The sequence below is a fragment of the Durio zibethinus genome, chromosome 11 (genome assembly GCF_047325235.1).
Source record: "Durio zibethinus cultivar Kanyao isolate XHJ-2024 chromosome 11, ASM4732523v1, whole genome shotgun sequence".
NCBI lineage: Eukaryota > Viridiplantae > Streptophyta > Magnoliopsida > Malvales > Malvaceae > Durio > Durio zibethinus.
Genome location: NC_143172.1, coordinates 25,568,994 through 25,588,266, shown reverse-complemented (window position 1 = coordinate 25,588,266; position 19,273 = coordinate 25,568,994). Strand labels below are relative to the sequence as shown.

At 32.3% G+C, this 19,273-nt stretch overlaps 4 protein-coding genes, 1 long non-coding RNA gene and 1 pseudogene across 6 annotated transcripts; 3 read left to right on the top strand and 3 right to left on the bottom strand.

The window, feature by feature from the left end:
* Positions 1-407: 407 nt before the first annotated feature.
* Positions 408-4,690, bottom strand: LOC111289714 (plant cysteine oxidase 3-like). The gene is made up of 5 exons (XM_022880971.2): positions 4,376-4,690; positions 2,595-2,737; positions 2,029-2,191; positions 870-1,070; positions 408-704 (listed from the first exon to the last, which is right to left on the bottom strand). The coding sequence occupies exons 1-5, from the start codon at positions 4,593-4,595 to the stop codon at positions 583-585; spliced, it is 849 nt and encodes a 282-aa protein (XP_022736706.1). The 5' UTR covers positions 4,596-4,690; the 3' UTR covers positions 408-582.
* A 1,165-nt stretch (positions 4,691-5,855) lies between these two features.
* On the top strand, positions 5,856-6,527 carry LOC111290310 (uncharacterized). Its single transcript, XM_022881609.2, has one exon. It carries the CDS (start codon positions 5,856-5,858, stop codon positions 6,525-6,527), a length of 672 nt encoding a protein of 223 aa, XP_022737344.2.
* Positions 6,528-7,705: 1,178 nt separating this feature from the next.
* LOC149516222 (uncharacterized) lies at positions 7,706-8,365 on the top strand. Its single transcript, XM_089768743.1, has one exon. The coding sequence runs from the start codon at positions 7,706-7,708 to the stop codon at positions 8,363-8,365; it is 660 nt and encodes a 219-aa protein (XP_089624869.1).
* A 184-nt stretch (positions 8,366-8,549) lies between these two features.
* On the bottom strand, positions 8,550-9,985 carry LOC111291212 (strictosidine synthase-like; annotated as a pseudogene). The gene is made up of 3 exons (XR_016346703.1): positions 9,650-9,985; positions 9,181-9,450; positions 8,550-9,089 (listed from the first exon to the last, which is right to left on the bottom strand). The product of XR_016346703.1 is annotated as a strictosidine synthase-like (transcript).
* Positions 9,986-11,369: 1,384 nt separating this feature from the next.
* On the bottom strand, positions 11,370-12,782 carry LOC149516221 (uncharacterized). The gene is made up of 2 exons (XR_016346702.1): positions 12,032-12,782; positions 11,370-11,750 (listed from the first exon to the last, which is right to left on the bottom strand). It is a non-coding gene; the product is annotated as an uncharacterized LOC149516221 (long non-coding RNA).
* Positions 12,783-17,162: 4,380 nt separating this feature from the next.
* On the top strand, positions 17,163-17,994 carry LOC111290307 (uncharacterized). Its single transcript, XM_022881607.2, has one exon. It carries the CDS (start codon positions 17,163-17,165, stop codon positions 17,922-17,924), a length of 762 nt encoding a protein of 253 aa, XP_022737342.2. The 3' UTR covers positions 17,925-17,994.
* Positions 17,995-19,273: the final 1,279 nt, after the last annotated feature.

Here is a 19,273-nt window from a genome sequence, read left to right as displayed (position 1 = left end):
AGATCTACTTATAGAAATTTACGGGAACAAAGTTTACGCATTGTGTCAAGAAACGTGTTTATGAACAGTAGTGTACTAAGGGGCAACCCATAGGAAATTTTCAGCGCCTTTGAGCTTCTCAAGAGAAGCAAAAAAAAAATTCAGATCAACTAGGATTGATCAAATGTTTTCAGTTTCAGTTTCTGGAATCTGAATAATCAAGTTTGATTAAAGTTTATATTGGAGTGTAAAAGGAACTTGATTTTCATGAATCTTCTCAAGAAACTTGACTCTCAGATTGCAGACCACACAAAGTATATAACCCAAGGAATTGGGATAGAATTAAAAATGATTCTAACAATAAATACCAGACTGCTGTAACCAAAAAACTGTGGGATGTTCTTTAGAAAAACTAATGAAGGTAAAGATCAGCAATTATACAATATATTGAAAACTTCAGATTATACAATTTTATGGTCACATCTTTTGTTTCAAGTATATGTATTCATCAAAGAGCAAAGCCATCTATAAGCTCATTGAATCAGCATTCTGATTAGTATGTGATATTATCCACTAGTCACTACCAAAGAGCTATATCGAGAGCTAAACCTGAATAGCTGGGCCAACATATAATCCCGAGCGCATATATAGATCATCTGGTGCTTCTGTCTCTGCAAGCCACGCATAGTCCTCTTCCCTTCCATTGCTTATGTGAGCTCCATTTCCTGCAGACTCAGTGTATGCTATTTTAACAACTGAATTGCACAAGGTTGTCCTTGCATATGATGACTAGGTGATAGGGCTTATATGCTACACAATACCATGCAGAACAATAGAAGGGCAACAAGAAAAATATATGTATGGTAATTGGTAACAAAAGATTAACTTACCAAAGGTGGAATATGGGTAGTCAATGTAGTAAGTGCATATTCTACCTAGATCTTCCCTATAAGGAGGAGCAAGTACATCAAGCACGGCACAAGGGGTGACTGCAGTAAAACAATGCAAATTCCCCCCAGTTTTTGGGTACAAAATAGAGGTCCCGCATGGTGCGGCAAAAACTTTATCAACCACCAATCTTGCTAACCTTACTGCCAAAAAGAAATTCTGTAATAAGTGTCCTAAAAGAAACAGAATAATACTGAGATAACATGAATAAATAAAAAATCACCGAGCATTATTATCTCTAGCAACTTGAAAAAGCAACTATTTACACCCAAGAAAATTTGGGCCTTGCTAATCAATCAGAAGCATAGCTATTCCGACATAACATAAGGTCCATGGATTATTTTATATCAATTTATCAACAATCAGTATGGTCCAACAAATGCCCTTTAGACTTAGCCTGAGGGGTCAGAGTGGGATGCAATAGAGGTAGAGATCCTAGGTTCAAGCCATATGCTTCCTCTTGGACCACAATGAGAAAATAAAAGGTAAGCATACCACCAAATATAGATGCTATTGAACTTTAACAAGGTGCTAGAGAGTATACTATCTAAAAATACAGTGTTAATTTTGAATAAATCTTAAGGCCATGGGAAAAAAGATGAATGAAATGAATGGGCGCTAACATGCTGATATTAACCTAACCTCATCATCTTTCCCTTTGAGGACAATGGCTACTAGAAGGTTATGCTAAAGTGAGAAATGGTTAGAACTGTTTGGTGCTGATAAAGGCAAAAACAGGTGCTGACAAGTTCCTCTAGTTAGAACAATATACAGTTCAAATGTAATGGCAAGAATTCTGATTAAACTAGTAAAGGAAAACCCAGCAAAGCTTTATATCTGTCCTTTATAAATCATAACAAAATTAGAAATAGGAAAAAGGGAAAAGAAAAAAATTAGAGATTGATTAGAGTAATTGCTAGTTTTTGCAGAGATCAATGTATTCCCATCAGATGGTTTCAAAATTTTTATGTTCCATTTCCACAAAGTTCATGAAGGTTAGCAATCTTTATGGGAGATTTACACAAAATAACCAAACTAAAATTGCTTTCCCTGCAAAAAAGTCAGATTGACTGTTATGTACAGAAGTATATTAAACCAAACCTTGAGGGCAACCTGGCTTCTTGCTTTCCTTAATACATGCAGGTTCCACCCAGTCATAAGCCTTCACATGCATCGAACCATAAAGAACTTTGCTGAATACAGTCATCCCAGGATGGTCATGTAGTGGAATAACCGCAGAAGTAGGAAAGCAGAATATGCACATCTGCATAGAACATCATTTGTTCAACCACTAGGACTAAAGCAAAAAGCTACTAAAATCTTAAAAGGATGAATTTTTTGGCCAGATTTTCGATGAATTAAGGCTTGCAGCTGCTCAAAAGCAGGTACTAATGGTGTAGTATGATCAGAATCTCCAAAAGAAGCCTAGGGCAACTAAGAGAAAAGGGAAAAAACCAAAACAATTTAACATTTTGGATCTAGGTAACTAACGATGATGGAAACAAATGAACTACGACCTCATGGACAGAATAGAAAGATGCATATAAGCCTTGAAATGGTACACATTGAATGGAGAAAATTATCAAAAGGAGAACTGATCATATGAAACTCTAAAGAGAGGAGTATGAAATCATGAGTTTAAATTAGATTTAGGTAATAAGACTCACCGTAAAACTATCACATTCATGAATATCCAAATATGTTATTGGTTGAGCCCATCGAGCTACTCTATTCAGTCCAAAAAATCCATGCCCTCGATCATCATCTGGACTTTCTTCTTTAAGTCCAACATCAGCCGGGCCAAATGTATCTGTAAAATGGTATATACAAGTGACGTATCAGAAACAAAAGCAGCAGATGTAACAACCTATTCAATTCTTACAATCAAAATAATGCATTGTTTTTCAGTTTTTCAGCTATTGTTTTATGCAAATTTTAGGAAGCAAAGGATTAAAAGCATCTAGTAATGTTGACATTAATAAAAAAATTCATTCTTTAAAAGTTGCAATAGAATTAGAATTGACACACAAAAATGGCTTAATTTCATCCACCTTATTACTTTGGAAGCCAATGACCTATTGGATTATGATCCAATCCCATTTTGACTTCATCATAAATCACACATGGGAATTCAAAACCGAACTAATTACAATACTGTATAACATGTGCAATCATAACTTACCAGATCAGCAATTTTCTACTACTCATCCCTCATTCATCTTTGTCAATCATTGATCTCACTGCTAACAGGAAATAGCAGTTCTCTAACATTTCTAACATGGTAATGCTCTTCTGAAGAGGCAAATCTAAGCATAACAAATATTCCAAAAAATAGGCACACAAACCTGATAAGAATGTCTAAGATCATTCTCAATTAATGTGTTGCGGATTTTAGTTAAAATAAGTGAAGCCTAGCTCTGCAAGGTAAGCTCAACAAAAAGAGTGATCTAAGAATAGCACTACACTTTAACATCTTTGTATATATTGGAATCTATCAGAAGTTGAGCCCAAGCTCTAGAGCTTGTGAACTAAGAATTCTACCATTACACTAGGCAAAAGCTCCCAAAAAGCTGTAGTTTATAACTAAGTGAAAAATTAAAACCAGTAACCTTTCATTTTACAAATAAATGGCATGTTCATAGGGGAAAAAATCTCTGACAGTTACGCATCCATATCAGAATTACATGGTTAAGTGAGTGAATGCTATTAGCATCAAGGACTGCAAACTCAAAAAAAGAAAACAAAACAAAACAAAATTCTATTCAATAATCATTTGACTAATTTGTGCTAAATAAAGCAATAATGCTACACAACTACCCTGACATAGTAAAAGGGATAAGCATTCATATAATCATATCCCTGTCACATTACACAGCTCATCTTGCTGCATTAGTATAAACAAAAAACGCATCTTTCCCCTCTTAAATACCGCCTTATTCAATATCACTAAACCACATACCTGCGTTCTATCCTATTAATAGACAACAAATAAAAAGGAGCATGAATTTCATCCAAACAAAATATACCCCAAGAAAAAGGACTAAAAGATAACTTGGTTTTGTCTGATATAAACAATGTGGTAACATCCGTCCATAACCTTAGAATTAGAGAGGTTTTAGCTAAAAATGACTAATTTTTTTATTGAAAAATAAGCAAAGAACATCTTACCACAAACCAAGCAAATAATTTCATCAATGCGCAACCCAGCATATTAAAACTTCACAATAAGCTACCAAATAAAAAAAAAAAACAATTTAAATCTAAAAGTATCAGCTTAGAAATCAAATATACACAAGATTCAATTTTTTTCCATTCCAGGTCCTTAATCAACCAAAAACTTTACATCAAACATCATATCAGGCAAAACCCAAATGCAGAATTGAGGCAAACTTCACATGCAAAAAGTTTGTGAAGAGAAATAAAAAAAAAGGGTAATTATGAAAAATACCCAGAAGAGAGCAGAGCTTGAGGATGGGTTGGGAAGAAGCATAAGACAACCCAGAAGGTGAAAAGCTGTTTTTGCAGAGATCATAGAGAAGTTGCACCTTAGGAGGAGTGGCGTTCATTGCCATATGTAATTTTTGCTTTGGAATACACAGAGGGGAGAGTACTTTCTTCAGTAGAAATACCATGGCCTTATCTGTTGCTTTTTGGAATTTTGATAACATTTGGATGATTTTGTGGTAGTGTTTTTGGTAATTACAGCAAAATGCAAATCAGGAAGTAGTCAAGTCATGAAGTAGCAATTGCACTTTTTGTGGACAGGACAGCTTTGGTTTGTGTCGCGTGGCTTATAAGTTCGGTGATTCTGCTAATGTCAACGGATTTCGGGGACTTCGATTTTATCTTGGGCCATACGTACTGAGAAAATTTCCAAGTCGAAGGGTCAGCTTTCAATCGAGCTAAGTCTGTAGTGACGGGTTTGAGTTTAATAAGGTTCGTTTTTTCATAGACATGACACCACATAAATCCCGTCAATTTTAACAAACGTGTCAAATCTTATATAATAAAATTAATATTCGCACATTTTAACTCTCATGTGAAAAAATTCTACTTATGAGTATTATATCAAAACACGAAAATTTTTTATACTAATTTAAGAAATTATAAGGTTGGTAAAATAAAGTAAAATAAAATAAAATAATAAAACAAATTAAGAAAAATAATTAATGGGGTAAAATAATAGAAATTCATAAATTTTAAATTGAATAAAATATTTATTATATATATATATATATTTCTCTATTAATTTCGTTATACCAACAAAATTGATTGCTCCAAATTCCTTAAAAGATGCAAACTCATTGATAATACAAATGTTTCATATCTTGTTTTCCATTAACAGAATATGATAATGTCACTGGATAATTTTATATAAAAATTCAATTTCATTAATAATCTTATATAGATTAAATATATATTTATACCAAAAAAAATTATATCATAATAATAAGATAATAAAGAGAAATAGTATAGGGATTTTTTAAATTTCGCTACAACATTCTTCGAAAATTAATGCGATGCTATAATTTTTAAAAGCTTGCTTGGATAAAATATCAGTAAAAAAAAAAAAAAAAAAAGTAATTTAGGTGGCTAAAATAATGTGTGTGTGTGTATATATAATGCAACGTATGTTGTGTATTTTTTAGTTGTAATAATCTTTACTTTATACAAAAACTTGGAATTTTTAAGAAACAAAATGGTAATGACACAAAAACAGAAAAAAAAAAAAAAGAAAAAAGAAAAGAAAAGCCCTTTGTAAACCGACTTGGCTATAAACACAATCCTTTTAGGAATTGGATTATCTAGTCCTTGTTTCATCTGTAGTTTGATGTATATATATATATATATATAGAGAGAGAGAGAGAGAGGGCTAAAGGTCTTTCTTCAAAGAAAGCTTAGAGGCGTTCTCATTCTGTTAATGTTCCATGGATCGTGGTGTAATTAGGTACTTTTGGGAAACATGGGAAGGTGACCTTGTGGATGATCAAATACCAGACGACTACGAAGATGAAACTATTGATGACCCTTGTTCACAGGTTCAATTTCGTTGTTGCCATGGTTTGATCGATTGGCGGCAACCTGATTCTATCGAGCTGGCTGCACTATTGGAGCAAAAACTGTTCCACCAATCCCCCTCTTTCACCCCGTTTGGGCACGAAGTCCCCCAATCGATCATGATCCAGTGCAAGTGTGACATCGTGAACTTTACCGAGGCTTTGCTCAGAGATGAAGGCGACATGAACCAAACCAAGTTGCTGATTGTTGTCAAGTTTGGAGCATTCATGACAACGAGATATAATGATGACGATGATAGTGAGACAGATGAGGAGGATATAGATGGATGGATGGAAATTGACGATCAAATCAGATTTGTCCCAGCTAGCAAGTCAAGCATTGAAGCAGCCTTGAAGAACGTTTCTGGTTTGGGCAACAACAGTGAATGTGCGATTTGCCTTGAAAAGATAAAGGGCGAGGAATTAGCTAAGAGCATGCCCTGCGGTCATGTGTACCATGGAGACTGCATTGTTGAATGGCTGGAGACGAGTCACTTGTGTCCATTGTGTCGCTATGCCATGCCAATTGATGAATCCCATTAATTTTCATCCTGTTTTTAATTATTTATAAAGCCAAACAACACATTGAGTTGTACTTATGCTTCATTATACTACTACCGCATAATTTCAATATTTTTGCCATGTATTTCATTAGTACAATTATTATATCATGTTTCTATATATTCATGGTTAATTAATATGTGAGGATTTTTTTGGAAGAATTGATTGCTTACAAATAGATTGCACCATAGGTCCATATTTTTATAAAATAGTTTATATTTATTCACAGTTTTTATAATATTTAATTTTTAGATTTACAATTTTCTAAAAAATAATCTAAATTTATTCATTTTTGCCATTCAGCATTAAAATATGACTGAATTTATCATCTCCGCGTTACATAGATAGTAATTTAAGTCAATTATAAAGTTGGTAAAATAAAATAAAATAAAAAACTAAAGTAACTAATGATGTAAAACGATAGAAATTTATAATTGTAAATAAATAAGATACTTACTATACAGATAAATTTATCAATCAATTTTGCTCTAGCAACAAAATTTATTGTATCAAATTTCTTAAGATGCAAGTTTAGTGATGGTGCAAATTTTCCATAACTTGTTTTCTATTGACATACTATGAAAATGTCATTGCATAAATTTATATAAAAGTTCAGCTTTATTAATAATCCTATATGTTATACATGGAAATATATTAAGTAGAAAACTGCTACATCTATATATTTATGCAAAAAAATAAATTTTATCATAATTAATAATAAGATACTAAAGAAAAATTATAATACTACTCGAATTTTTTTTAAAGTTTTCTATGACATTTTTTCGATAATTTATGTGAGACGTACTATCATTTTTAAAAGTTTGCTTGGATAAAATATTAATTAAAATAAAAAATTAATTTAAAAGGCTAACATAACGTGTGTATAATATATATAGAAATGCAGCATAATTTTTTTTTAGTTTAATAATATAATCAATACTTTATAAAAAAACTTGAAATTTAGTCCTTTTAGGAATTGGATTATCGAGTCCTTGTTTCGTTTGGAGTTTTCATGTATATTTTATATATATATATATATATATATATCTATACACCCACGTACATACATACATATATAAGGGCTAAAGGTCTTTCTTCAAAGAATTGAGAAAACAAAAAATCGAAAAAGTTAAGAGGCGTTCTCATTCTGTTAATGATCCATGGATCCTGGCGTAATGAGGTACTTTTGGGAAATATGGGATGGTGCACTTGTGGATGATCAAATCCCAGACGACTACGAAGGTGAAACTATTGATGACCCTTGTTCGCAGTTTCGTTGTTGCCATGGTTTGATAGATCGGCGGCAACCTGATTCTATCGAGCTGGCTGAACTATTGGAGCAAAAACTGTTCCACCAATCCCCCTCTTACACCCCGTTTGGGCAGGAAGTCCCCCAATCGGTCATGTTCCGGTGCAAGTGTGACATCTTGTTCTTTACCGAGGCCTTGCTGAGAGTTGAATGCAACGTGAACCGAACCAAGTTGCTGATTGTTGTCAAGTTTGGAGCATTTATGACAACGAGATATAATGATGACAATAATAGTGAGATAGAGGAGGATGATATAGATGGAGAGATGGAAGACGATCAAATCAGGTTTGTTCCAGCTAGTAAGGCAAGCATTGAAGCGTTGCAGAATGTTTCTGGTTTGGGCAACAACAGTGAATGTGTGATTTGCCTTGGAAGGATAAAGGGGGAGGAATTAGCTAAAAGCATGCCATGCGGTCATTTATACCATGGAGACTGCATTGTTGAGTGGCTGGAGACGAGTCACTTGTGTCCATTATGTCGCTATGCCATGCCAATTGATGAATCCCATTAATTCCCATATTGTTTTTGATTTTTGCCATGTATGCTCATATATTCCATTAGTACAATTATTATATCATGTTCTATATATTCATGGTTAATATTTTAGTTTTGATATCTGAACTTCATGAATATAATAATCACTAGTTGTAGTTTTGTGATCTCTAAGAACTTTATTACATGGTAGGGGTGCCATCTCCCATCCGAAAGTACAATTTTGCAGCTATTATTGTAAAACTAAAACTGCTGTTTAGGGACAAGTTTAAAACCTATAGATGCCAATAAAATTCACAAACCGCGATGCTATATATAGTTCACCACAGAACTCCTGCACTTCACTGATTAAGTTATTTCCATACCAGGGTTCGAAATTTACTGTTCGAGAAACCCTGCCGAACCTGCCGTTTCTTTGCCCTATAGGCACCAATGACTGCGCTGGTTGGTTTACCATTGCTGCTGCCTCCCAAAAGTCTCCTACTAGGGTTCTCTTGATGTTATTTGGCCTTGCCTGAAAGTTTATGATGTCATAGGTGTTGGCTTTAGGACCTTGGAGCCAATACTTTATGGTATTATTAGAAATGAAGTTGGAGACCAGGACATAGGTTCCATCTTGGCTAACTGCTACCCCTGCTGGCCCTGGAAGGTTCTTTAGCAACACTTGCACTCGCTTAGTATCGGGTTCATACATTAACAACCTCCCTGTCGAATCATTAGCATTCAATGATTTGGTGGCATTTCTGCAACACGTAAGCAATGTGTAAATGAAGCAAAACTTTACAAAAAAGGGAATAATTTAGTGAAAGAAATAGTGTGGGAACAAGAAAGAACCTTAGATCATATACAGTGCTGGAATCTGTGAAAAATACATTTCCAGATTGTTGGTGGACATCCAAACCATTGCAAAAGCGTTAAGGTTTTCCATCTGCAGCGGTGGAAAGTGGGGTTGCTAGTCTTCCTGCATAACCCAACACCATGAGGCCAAGATAAGCATCACAAACATACAGCTGATTCGAGGCGTAATGAAAACCCAAGCCCAATGGCCTTCCACAGACTGGCTCCAAATCTGGATTATCAGTGCCATCACACACTCTCTCAGACCTGTATTAGAGTTTAAAGGCTGAAAATTCAAGAACTACAAAGATAAGATAGCCAGGGGACCTAGGTAGATAACAAGATATGAAAAACTCTAGCTGGTGCAGATAAGACCCATTTTTTAAACTCATTTGCATGCATAGTTTGCCTGATGAAGAGTTTTTTTTTTTTTTTTAAACAGAAGTTATTCATGTAAAAGAATAACCTAGTTGGACTGGTGAATCCAAAGTCCAAAAAGCCAATAACTGGTCCGTTATATTGCATAATTCTACCATCAGCCACAGTTGTATAGAATCGTCCGGTTCCCAACTCAAAGGCAATGGATTCAGGACCTGTGGCTGCTTTTGGCAACTGAATCAAGCTGAATGATTCCAGAAAGAACCACTGAAGGAAAACACAAGGCAAAGATGAAAATGGAGAACATGGTTATCACTTTTCCGAGGCCAATAACGTAAGCCATCTTCAGTATTTATAAGCGCCAGAATAGGTACTAATTAAAGGCAATCCAATTGACATATAACCCATGATCTTGAGCACCGGATGGAAGAGAAAAATATGAAACCAAGCAAGGATCATCAGTGTTTGGTATGACGTTGATTATGAATTTTGGGCGGTTAAAGGCAGTGGTTTTCGATTAATGCAGTTCCAATATTTCCAAAAAGGTAACCCCTGAAATATGGAAAAGCTTAATGTAGCTAAGTGGAAAGTGTGAAAATTTGCCTTTTGCATTCTTTTGCCATAACAGAAAGCATTTGTTTCATTGTCTTATTTCTATTTTTGAACGAAATAGGAGGGTTCATTTGTATATTATTCCTTTTGTTGGGATTTTTTAAGCAAAAACAAATTTCTTAATGAAATTGATACGAAATAAATCACACGTAAAAAGTAATATTTATCGTAAAAGAATTTGATATTATCTCTTACTTGTGATTTATCTTCAAAACATAAAAGAATTCAATTTAGTTAGAAAAATGCTTAAATATAATTAATTAAAAGATCATTTGCTACTACTCCATTTGAAGAAGACATTTAATGCCATGCTTAGTTGATAGTAATGAGTGGCAAAGGCTTACAAATTCCCAGCTTGAAAGTTTAAAATGGGCTCCATATTATAATTTAGACAATATTTATTAGAAACAAAATCAATTCTACATATCAAAACAACCAAAAAAAAAAAAAAAAACAAACAAAAGGTGCGTATTAATCACAGTAAAATTTCATATTTAGAGTAAAATTTAAATTCTAGATATCATATTAATCAATGTCACAAAATACTCACAATGACATACATAGAGTCAAATTTGACATTACTTTCTTTTCAAGAGGCAATATGCATAAATAATTCCAAAAAAAAGTGTAAATAATTAGTGGTAATGGCAAAACAAATAGAGAAAAAAAGTTTCCACCTTGAAACAATATGTACATTGAACTCTCAAAAGCTCTCACTATTTTATGCTTTGACCATGATTTCAACAAACATTCTAATCGTGATCGAATAATCTATTAAATCATTATAAATTTCAACCAAAATAATATAAATTTAGTTAATCATATTTTTTTTCATAACCTGCATACTGCAGTTATATACCTTTTAAATTTTGTAAGTACATATCCTAGAACCAAAAAGTAGACTAGGAGGCAGTTAAAGATACCTCATCGGTTACCTTGTAACACCATTGTTCCAACTTAGCCAATCCAGCTTTTACATGTTCACCATTATTGAATGAACATCACTCTCTCCTCAACAAAAAGCTGCAATAAAATAGTGTATTCAAATGCCAAATAAAATTTTTTCTACATATAGTAGAAAAACAAAGTATAGAGCACTACATAACAGCACGAAGTCTTACCTGTTGAATAGTTAAACATTGATAAATAAAAATATTTGTGCAAACGCTTTACGGCTAAGAATGGAGGTAATCGTAAAAGAATTAAACAACATTAATTCTCAAACAAAAAGCGTCCAAAACATATATAGCAAATGGCAGCACTTTGACCCTTCCCCCACCATTCGAACTTATTACACCTAACCTGAAGACTGATCAAAAGAATAAAGTTTAATTTGGAATGTGAGAGTGAGCATTATGCAGAAAACACATAAATTTATAGATACAAACAAAAATGAGAAAAGTAAAATATTTAACTAACGTAATTTGCTTTCAACATGTTCAAGAAGTTTTCAAGGCTCTTCGCAATCCCTTGCCAGTGAGCAATCAAAGCCTACTGTGCTGCAGTGTTAGCAACTGATCATGAAGTTCTCTTGATTATGCTTGCTCTGGATGTTCTTACTACCTATATCATTGTATCTGTATAAGAGTCATAAAAGTAGCTTAATGATGAAATATAATTCAAAAACTGAGAATTGCATCAATTTCCCAATACAAAGTTTGGAATTAGATATATCATTCACCAAAGAGTGAGAAATAATAATACTAAGAATTATATGGAACAATCTTGGTATTCATAGTCAATGCTTAAAACATCTAGCTTTTAACACACAACAAATCTATTAAACTTGTGCAAAAGAGTGCAAGGAAAAAGATCAAAAATAAAAGGAAGAACAGATCAAATAATAGCATGCATCTACCATCAATTTATCGTGGCATACCTCTCCACCATCAACAAAGTTGATGATAAGAGCTCCATCCAAGGATAGATCTTCAAGAAAGATATCGCAGCCCTTAAGGGTCATGGCTAACCTTTGAGAGATGGAGCAACTTCCACTAACTTCGATTTTTATCTCAAAAAAAGTTGATCCCCATTTAGGCTTCCATGTAACACGCGGCCACACTTCCATCTCTTGTCTATTGTAAACCTATTGTACTAGATTCTCCACTTGGACACCAGCTTAGCAAAAACAGATAAAAGTTGAAAACAAAAAATTTAACAATAAAATGAGGGTTTAGTTGAAACAAATTCACACACAGTGTGAATTGAATCTAACATGTCATTATTTTATGACTTCCTCATTATAATTAAACCAAAACCTCATTAGCAGCATCTACTTTTTGTTAAGCACTTTATAAATATACATTTTCAAAAATTTAATCAGCAGGCAAAAAGAGCATGAATTCTAATGCTCTTTTCAAGAATTTAATTAGTAGGCAAAAGAAGCATGAATACTAATGCTATGTTTTAGTTTTTCTTTTTTGTTAAAATAATAAAAAAATCCTTACATTGTCAACTTTACTTAGATAAATATTTGTATTTTTATTATATTCAAATAAACTTTTAATTTTTAATTTATATTCAAATAAGTCTTTGATCTTTAATTTATATCTAAATAAGTTTTTAAACTTTTAATATATAACTAAATAAATCTTTAACATAATGCATTATTTCATTTGAAATAAAGATTTATTTAGAAACAAATCAAAATTTAAAAATTTATTTGGACAAAATAAAAATATAAAAAAATTATTTAAAAAAGTGAAATAATTCAATTTCTTTTAATATTTTATTTTTCCTTTTTGCTTTGCGGGCTTTCTTCTTAGTGTGAATTAGAGTTTTATTTAAGGGTGGTATTGGATAAAGAGTTATGAATTGATTTCATAAATTTGACAGGTGGCTTAATTCCAAAAAAATATTGTCTTCAATGGGATTTCAACGGATTATTAAGATATAATTAAGCTTCAATGGCTTAAGTCCCCGTTGAGAGAATAAAATAAAATTAATCCCTTGAATATTAGTAATCAAAATCAGAATTAGAATCAGAATTAGGGTTCAACCATGTCTATTACAAAATTCTGCATGAGTTGCCTTAGGCAATATAAAGAATTTTCAAACCGTTTGAAAAGCCTGCACACTAAAGAGCAAAGATAAATTGGGAAAAAAAAAAAAAGGAAAGGCTGAATGAACAACATCATTGCAACAGATGTTACATCAATCATGTGATAGTTACTTATTCATTCACACTTTTGAAACAGTGAGGAATTGATCAGGTGTACAATAGAAAGAACTACTGGTTTAGTAGCATCTGTGTCATGTCTAACCATCAGGAACTGTGACAACAGGAAAGGAGACAACTATAAATTTTAAAAATACCAGAATGAGATCCGTAGTTATAGAAGTGGGGGAATGATAAAGGTGAAGAAGCAAGCTACTTTATACTAATTACTAATGTCAAGAACAGAATTTTGAAGGAACAGATGTTCCTTGTGGGTAGATGCAGGTGATGTTGCATTCACCAAGTTTTCCCACTCAATTGCAAAGCCACTATAACCCCACAATTTATCAGACCAAAAAAAAAAAAAATACTTGACAAAGAAAATAAATAAAATAAAGAAAACTATATTAACCAAATCATAAGATAATAAATAAAAAATATTTGTAAGTCAAATTACCAGAAAGTGAAAAATAACAAAATTTTACCTCAGACCCACATCCTCTAATCACTTGTCCTTCAAGATTTTCACATGGATTCAGCTGCTTTACTTTCCCATCATAGATAATTCACAGCTCCCAAACTTCTCAGAGTATCAACAAAGATTAAAGCTTTACACCAACAAAAGAAATTACAGTAATAAATACAACAAAAACAAGAAAGTGGGTGTTTTGTAACACCATTAAAGGACCTAGTTGCCGTCAAATCAAAATTGCAGGGACAAAGAGAGTTTGTAAGAAAGGAAAAAGAAAAAAGAGAGATTTTTTTTTTTTTTTAATTTATGGCTTTTGTAGTGAAAAGTTGAAAAGAGAGGTTAAGAAAGGTTAAGAAAGGTTTTAGCAGAGAAGGAAAAAAAGAGGCTATAAGGTTTTTGGTGTCTTTGTCTAATTCCAGCCCTTATTAATGCTAATTGCTATATTAGCTCAGATAAAAACGACCTAAATAACAGAATTAAAAAAAAATCATATCTGTAACACTGTATTTTCAGAATGACCAAAACTTCATTGATTAATCTTAAAAATGCTTCATGCATCAAGAAATGTTGAAAAATTAACATCAGAATCGGTTCAAAACACCTTGATTTGTTGATTTTATCGAACAATAGCCACGAACAAAACAAATAATTTGAAGAAAAAAACATAAATAAAATCATGATCAAAATCATTGCATATAAAATCAGATTATAGAAATGCAAATTAAAGAGATCTACAACCAAAAATTTTGAGAAAGCCAGTTTAGCCCCTGCTGCAATTGATCCATTTTTTGAAAGTAATTCGTTTTCTCGTAAGTGTTATAACATATAAATTCATAGATCTATCATAAACTTTAAGAGTTATAACAAAAATTTTTTTGCTTAAGTATAATTATTCACTTAACTGAATTTGTTTTATTTTAAAAAAAGATTTTAAACTTAATTCGGGTATCTTTAAAAAATAAATTTTAATCTACAAAATCATATTTAAGTTTGAAAGTACGGTATAGCACTTTCACAATATCAATCCAAATGATGGTACTAGTTTGATTTTAAATTATCTAAATCTTAAAATATTTTTGTAATTTTATCAAATAATTTAATTATTAAAAATTAATCATAAAATTACTCTAATAATTTAGTAGTAATTTAAAATAATTTTTTTACCTTAAAAGTATTAATAGAAACTAGTGTTCTACTATTAAGAGACTTTATCATCAGATTTATTTAATTAAAAAAAATTGTATATGATAACAAATGATATTTAAAACTTTGATATGAAAAAATTTTATCTAAATTCTCTAATATATTAATAAATTTTTTTAAAAAAATTTTTACCTAAAAATTTATATAAAAATTACTGTGTAACACCTTTAGTAGTTTCTTCTTTGGAGATTCATAAACTTATTTTTTGTTAAAATAATTTATTTTCAAAATTTTTTTTTAATATGTTGATAAAATTTTTTATAAAAAATTATCTTCTAATATATCATACAATTAATATACAATAAAAATATACAAATCAAATATTAGATAATAAATCATGCAAGAATGATTTTCTTTTTGCAAATTAATATATATAAAAAGAAACCAGGATTAAAAGGACAAATAAAAAATAATAAAACACATAATGAATAAATAAATAAGTAAATTAAAAACTAGGCAAAGCGGGTCAGGTCACCTGTGGGTTGTACACGGGTAAGCTTTTCTCCTCAACGTGGAACACAAGCGTTTCAACACCTTCTCTTTATTTTTCGTGCCTCTGTCAAGTCCCTCTTCTTTCAGATTTGCAGCTCTTCAAGAGTTCAAGAACACCAAAACCCAGTTGCAAAAAATGAAAAAACTCAAGTATCATTGCCTGTCACCGCCGACGAAATGACCAGGAATCTTCCCTTTCCTCTGTGTTCAGCCTCTGTTTATGCTGAGCTTCTTTTGTATTGGGTATTGTTTCTAGATACTTTGTTTGCATTGATTGTGGGCTGGTTCAAGTTTTCTGTTTCAGCTTGGTTTTTTTTCTATATTGTGTTTTTGGGTACTCTATTTGTGTTTGGGTTCGGTTCTGAGTTTGAACACTGGATTCCTACTTGCTCTGATTGTCGGGTTTGGGTCTATTTCTGAGTTGCTTGGGGCTTTTCTAGTGGCCGCTGCCTCTGAGAATTGAATCCTTGTTGACTTGGTTTGGTTCTGGGGTGAATGCCCACTGCCTCTGTTTTGTTTTTTATGCGATTCCTTGGTCTTGATTGCAGGCTGCGCAGGCTTGTTCTCTGGAAATTGGTTGCTGTGTGTCTGATATTAGAGCTGAATTAGTGGAATTTGAAGCTAGCGATGGGCTCTGATGTGGGAAATTTTCAGTTTGGTTAATGAGAGTTTGTAATGGTGTTACTTGTGAATAATTTTCCCTCTTCCCTTCATGATCACATGTATATATATTTTTTGTCGTTTATAAAAAAATTCATGCTAAATCAATTTTTTTTAACTATATAATTTGATTTGATTTGATTATGAATTAATTTTTTTGTGATTACATGAATTAAGCACCAAAATATCCAAAGATTGAATGCAAAATCTCCACACATTTTTCTTTTTCAAGTTTTTCATTTTTTTTACTTTTGATTTTTTTTAATCAAAATAAATCACAAAATTAAAATACAAACTAAATCTAAAAATTAAAATTAAAATTAAAATTAAAATCAATTTACAATTAAAAATTTTAGACTTTTATCTTATTGGGCTCAAAGCTTCTTAATTGGGTTCAATTTATGATTAAAAGCTCGTTTCTGATAAAAAAAACCTTTAATAAAATAGGGTATTTATAAGAAGCGTTGACAAAGGTGCAGGTAAAAGAGGAGCTTCAATCGAGTATCATGTTCAAAATATAGTAGAAAGAAGTGAACAGAGATCAGCTTCCACAGGCTCGGGTTCTTTTGCTTTGCCTGCCCTTTTTTTTTTTTTTTTATCATCTTGAAAAGCCTTTGGTCTTGTTGCCTTTTTTCAACAGATCAAGAAGCTTCTGAAATGATTTTATTTCAAAATTAACCCTCCAATTGTTTTTAAGTACATCAACAGATATGGACAATCAAAACCGACCAGGGAACTACTTTTATTACAAGTATGGATCATCTATACTTTATACAGAACTTGGAATTTAAGGAACAAAAAAGTGATGAAACAAAAAGAAAAGAAAAGCCCTTTGTAAACCGACCTATAAACACAATCCTTTAGGAATTGGATTTTCTAGTCCTTGTTATGTTTGAAGTTTTGATGTATATAGAGAGATAGAGAGAGCGTTGGGTCTTTCTCCAATGAGCTAAGAAAACAAAGAAAAAATTAAAAAGCTAGGCGTTTTCATTCTGTTAATAACCCATGGATTCTCATATAAGTTACTTTTTCCAAATATGGGAAGGTGAACTTAAGGGTGATCAAATTCCAGATGACAAGGAAGATGAAATTGATGACCCTTGTGTGCAGGGTCGGTTTCGTTGTTGCCATGGTTTGGTCGATATCCAGCAACCTGATTCCATCAAGCTGGCTGCTGTACTATTGGAGCAACAACTGTTCCTGCAACAATCCTCCTCTCACACCCCGTCTGGGCAGGAAATCCCCGAATGGGTCAGGGACGAATGTAGGTGTGAAATCGTCAAGTTTACCGAGGCTTTGCTGAGAGATGAACTCAACATGAACCGAACCAAGTTCCTGATTGTTGTCAAGTTTGGAGCATTTATGAGAAATAACGATGATGATTGTGAGAAGGAGGAGGAGAAGGAGGATAAAGACGGAGCGTTTTGGACAACGACATATAATGATGATTATAGTGAGATCGAGGAGGAGGATATGGATGGTGAGACATTAATGGAAGCTGACGATCAAATTGGGTTTATCCCAGCGAGTAAGTCAAGCATTGAAGCCTTGCAGAAGGTTTCTGGTTTGGGCAACAACAGTGAATGTATGATTTGCCTTGGAAAGATAAAAGGGGAGGAATCAGCTAATCGCATGCCGTGCGGTCATGTGTATCATGGAGACTGCATTGTAGAATGGCTGGAGAAGAGTCATTTGTGTCCATTGTGTCGCTATGCCATGCCAATTGATGAATGTATTAATTTTCATATTGTTTTGAATTACTTATGAAGCCAAACAACACTTTCAGATGTACTTATCTTTTAATTATACCATGTACTGCAAAAGTTCAATATTTTTGGGAAGATTGATAACAATTCGGGTCAGAATAAATTTAATTATATTTTTTTTGTTAATATATAATATTATAAATTTTTAAAATTTGATTAAAATTTATATTTATTTTTTAAAATAAATTAGATCTGAATCGAATTTTATTGGTTCAAGATATCATTTTTTTGTTTTAAATATATTATTTAAATATAAATATAAATATATTTATATATAAAATAATTATTTTTATTTTATAAAAATTTAAAATATATATAAAAACTAATAAAAATATATAATTCAGTTTGATTTTTGTTTTATTGTTCACCTTCTTATCTCAAAATTGATCTAAACTTAATATATATATGTAATATTTGGACTTGATACCAATTGAATAAAAAAAATTAATCTAATCTAAATTAAACTATACAATTTCAAATCAATTTTTGAGACCATATGTAACATTGTGTCCTATGCCAATCACATATTATGATATATTAATTTTGATATTTTATATTAACTTTCTTTATTGAACATAAAACTAAGAAAAAAAAAAAATAAGCTGCAGGTGTCACGGACCTAAGAAAAAATCTTAAATCTCACATTGAACATAATAGAAGGGTTACTGAGGTATAAAAGTATTCACACCATCTTTTTCTTATAAGGAGCTTTTTGTAGGATAAAATCGTGAGGTCAGAGTGGATAATACCTCACAAGGGTGTGAACCGTGACAGGAAGACAGATCTGAGACGCCGGATGAGTGGATACCCGGGTCCCGGAGCCTCGCTGGTTCGGAGCTTAAGTCTCGAACTGTGATAAGTGGTATCAGAACCAGCCATAAATCGTTCGATCCACGTCAAGCACCTCAAGGAAAGTAGGTAGGGTGACCAGCCTTCGTGACGAGGGCGTCACGAGGTGGGTGAGAGAGAATGTCACGGACCTAAAGAAGAGTCCTGAATCTCACATCGAACATAATAGGAGGGTCATTGGGGTATAAAAAGATTCATACCACTTCTGCCTTGTGAGACGACTTTTGTATGACAAAACCGTGAGACAAAGTGTCAGAGCGGATAATACCTCACAAAGGTGTGAACCGTGATAAATAGGTTGATATGAGACATCGGATCAATAAATGTCCGAGTGCTGGAGCCGCATGAATTCGGAGCTTAAGTCTCGATCCTTAATACAAGCTCTAGCAATTAAATTAAATAATTAAAATAAGATATCAAAATTAGAAATATAGTCCATAGTTGAATTTTTTATTATTATTATATTATGAAAGTAAAATCCTAATATAAATAAAAAAATTT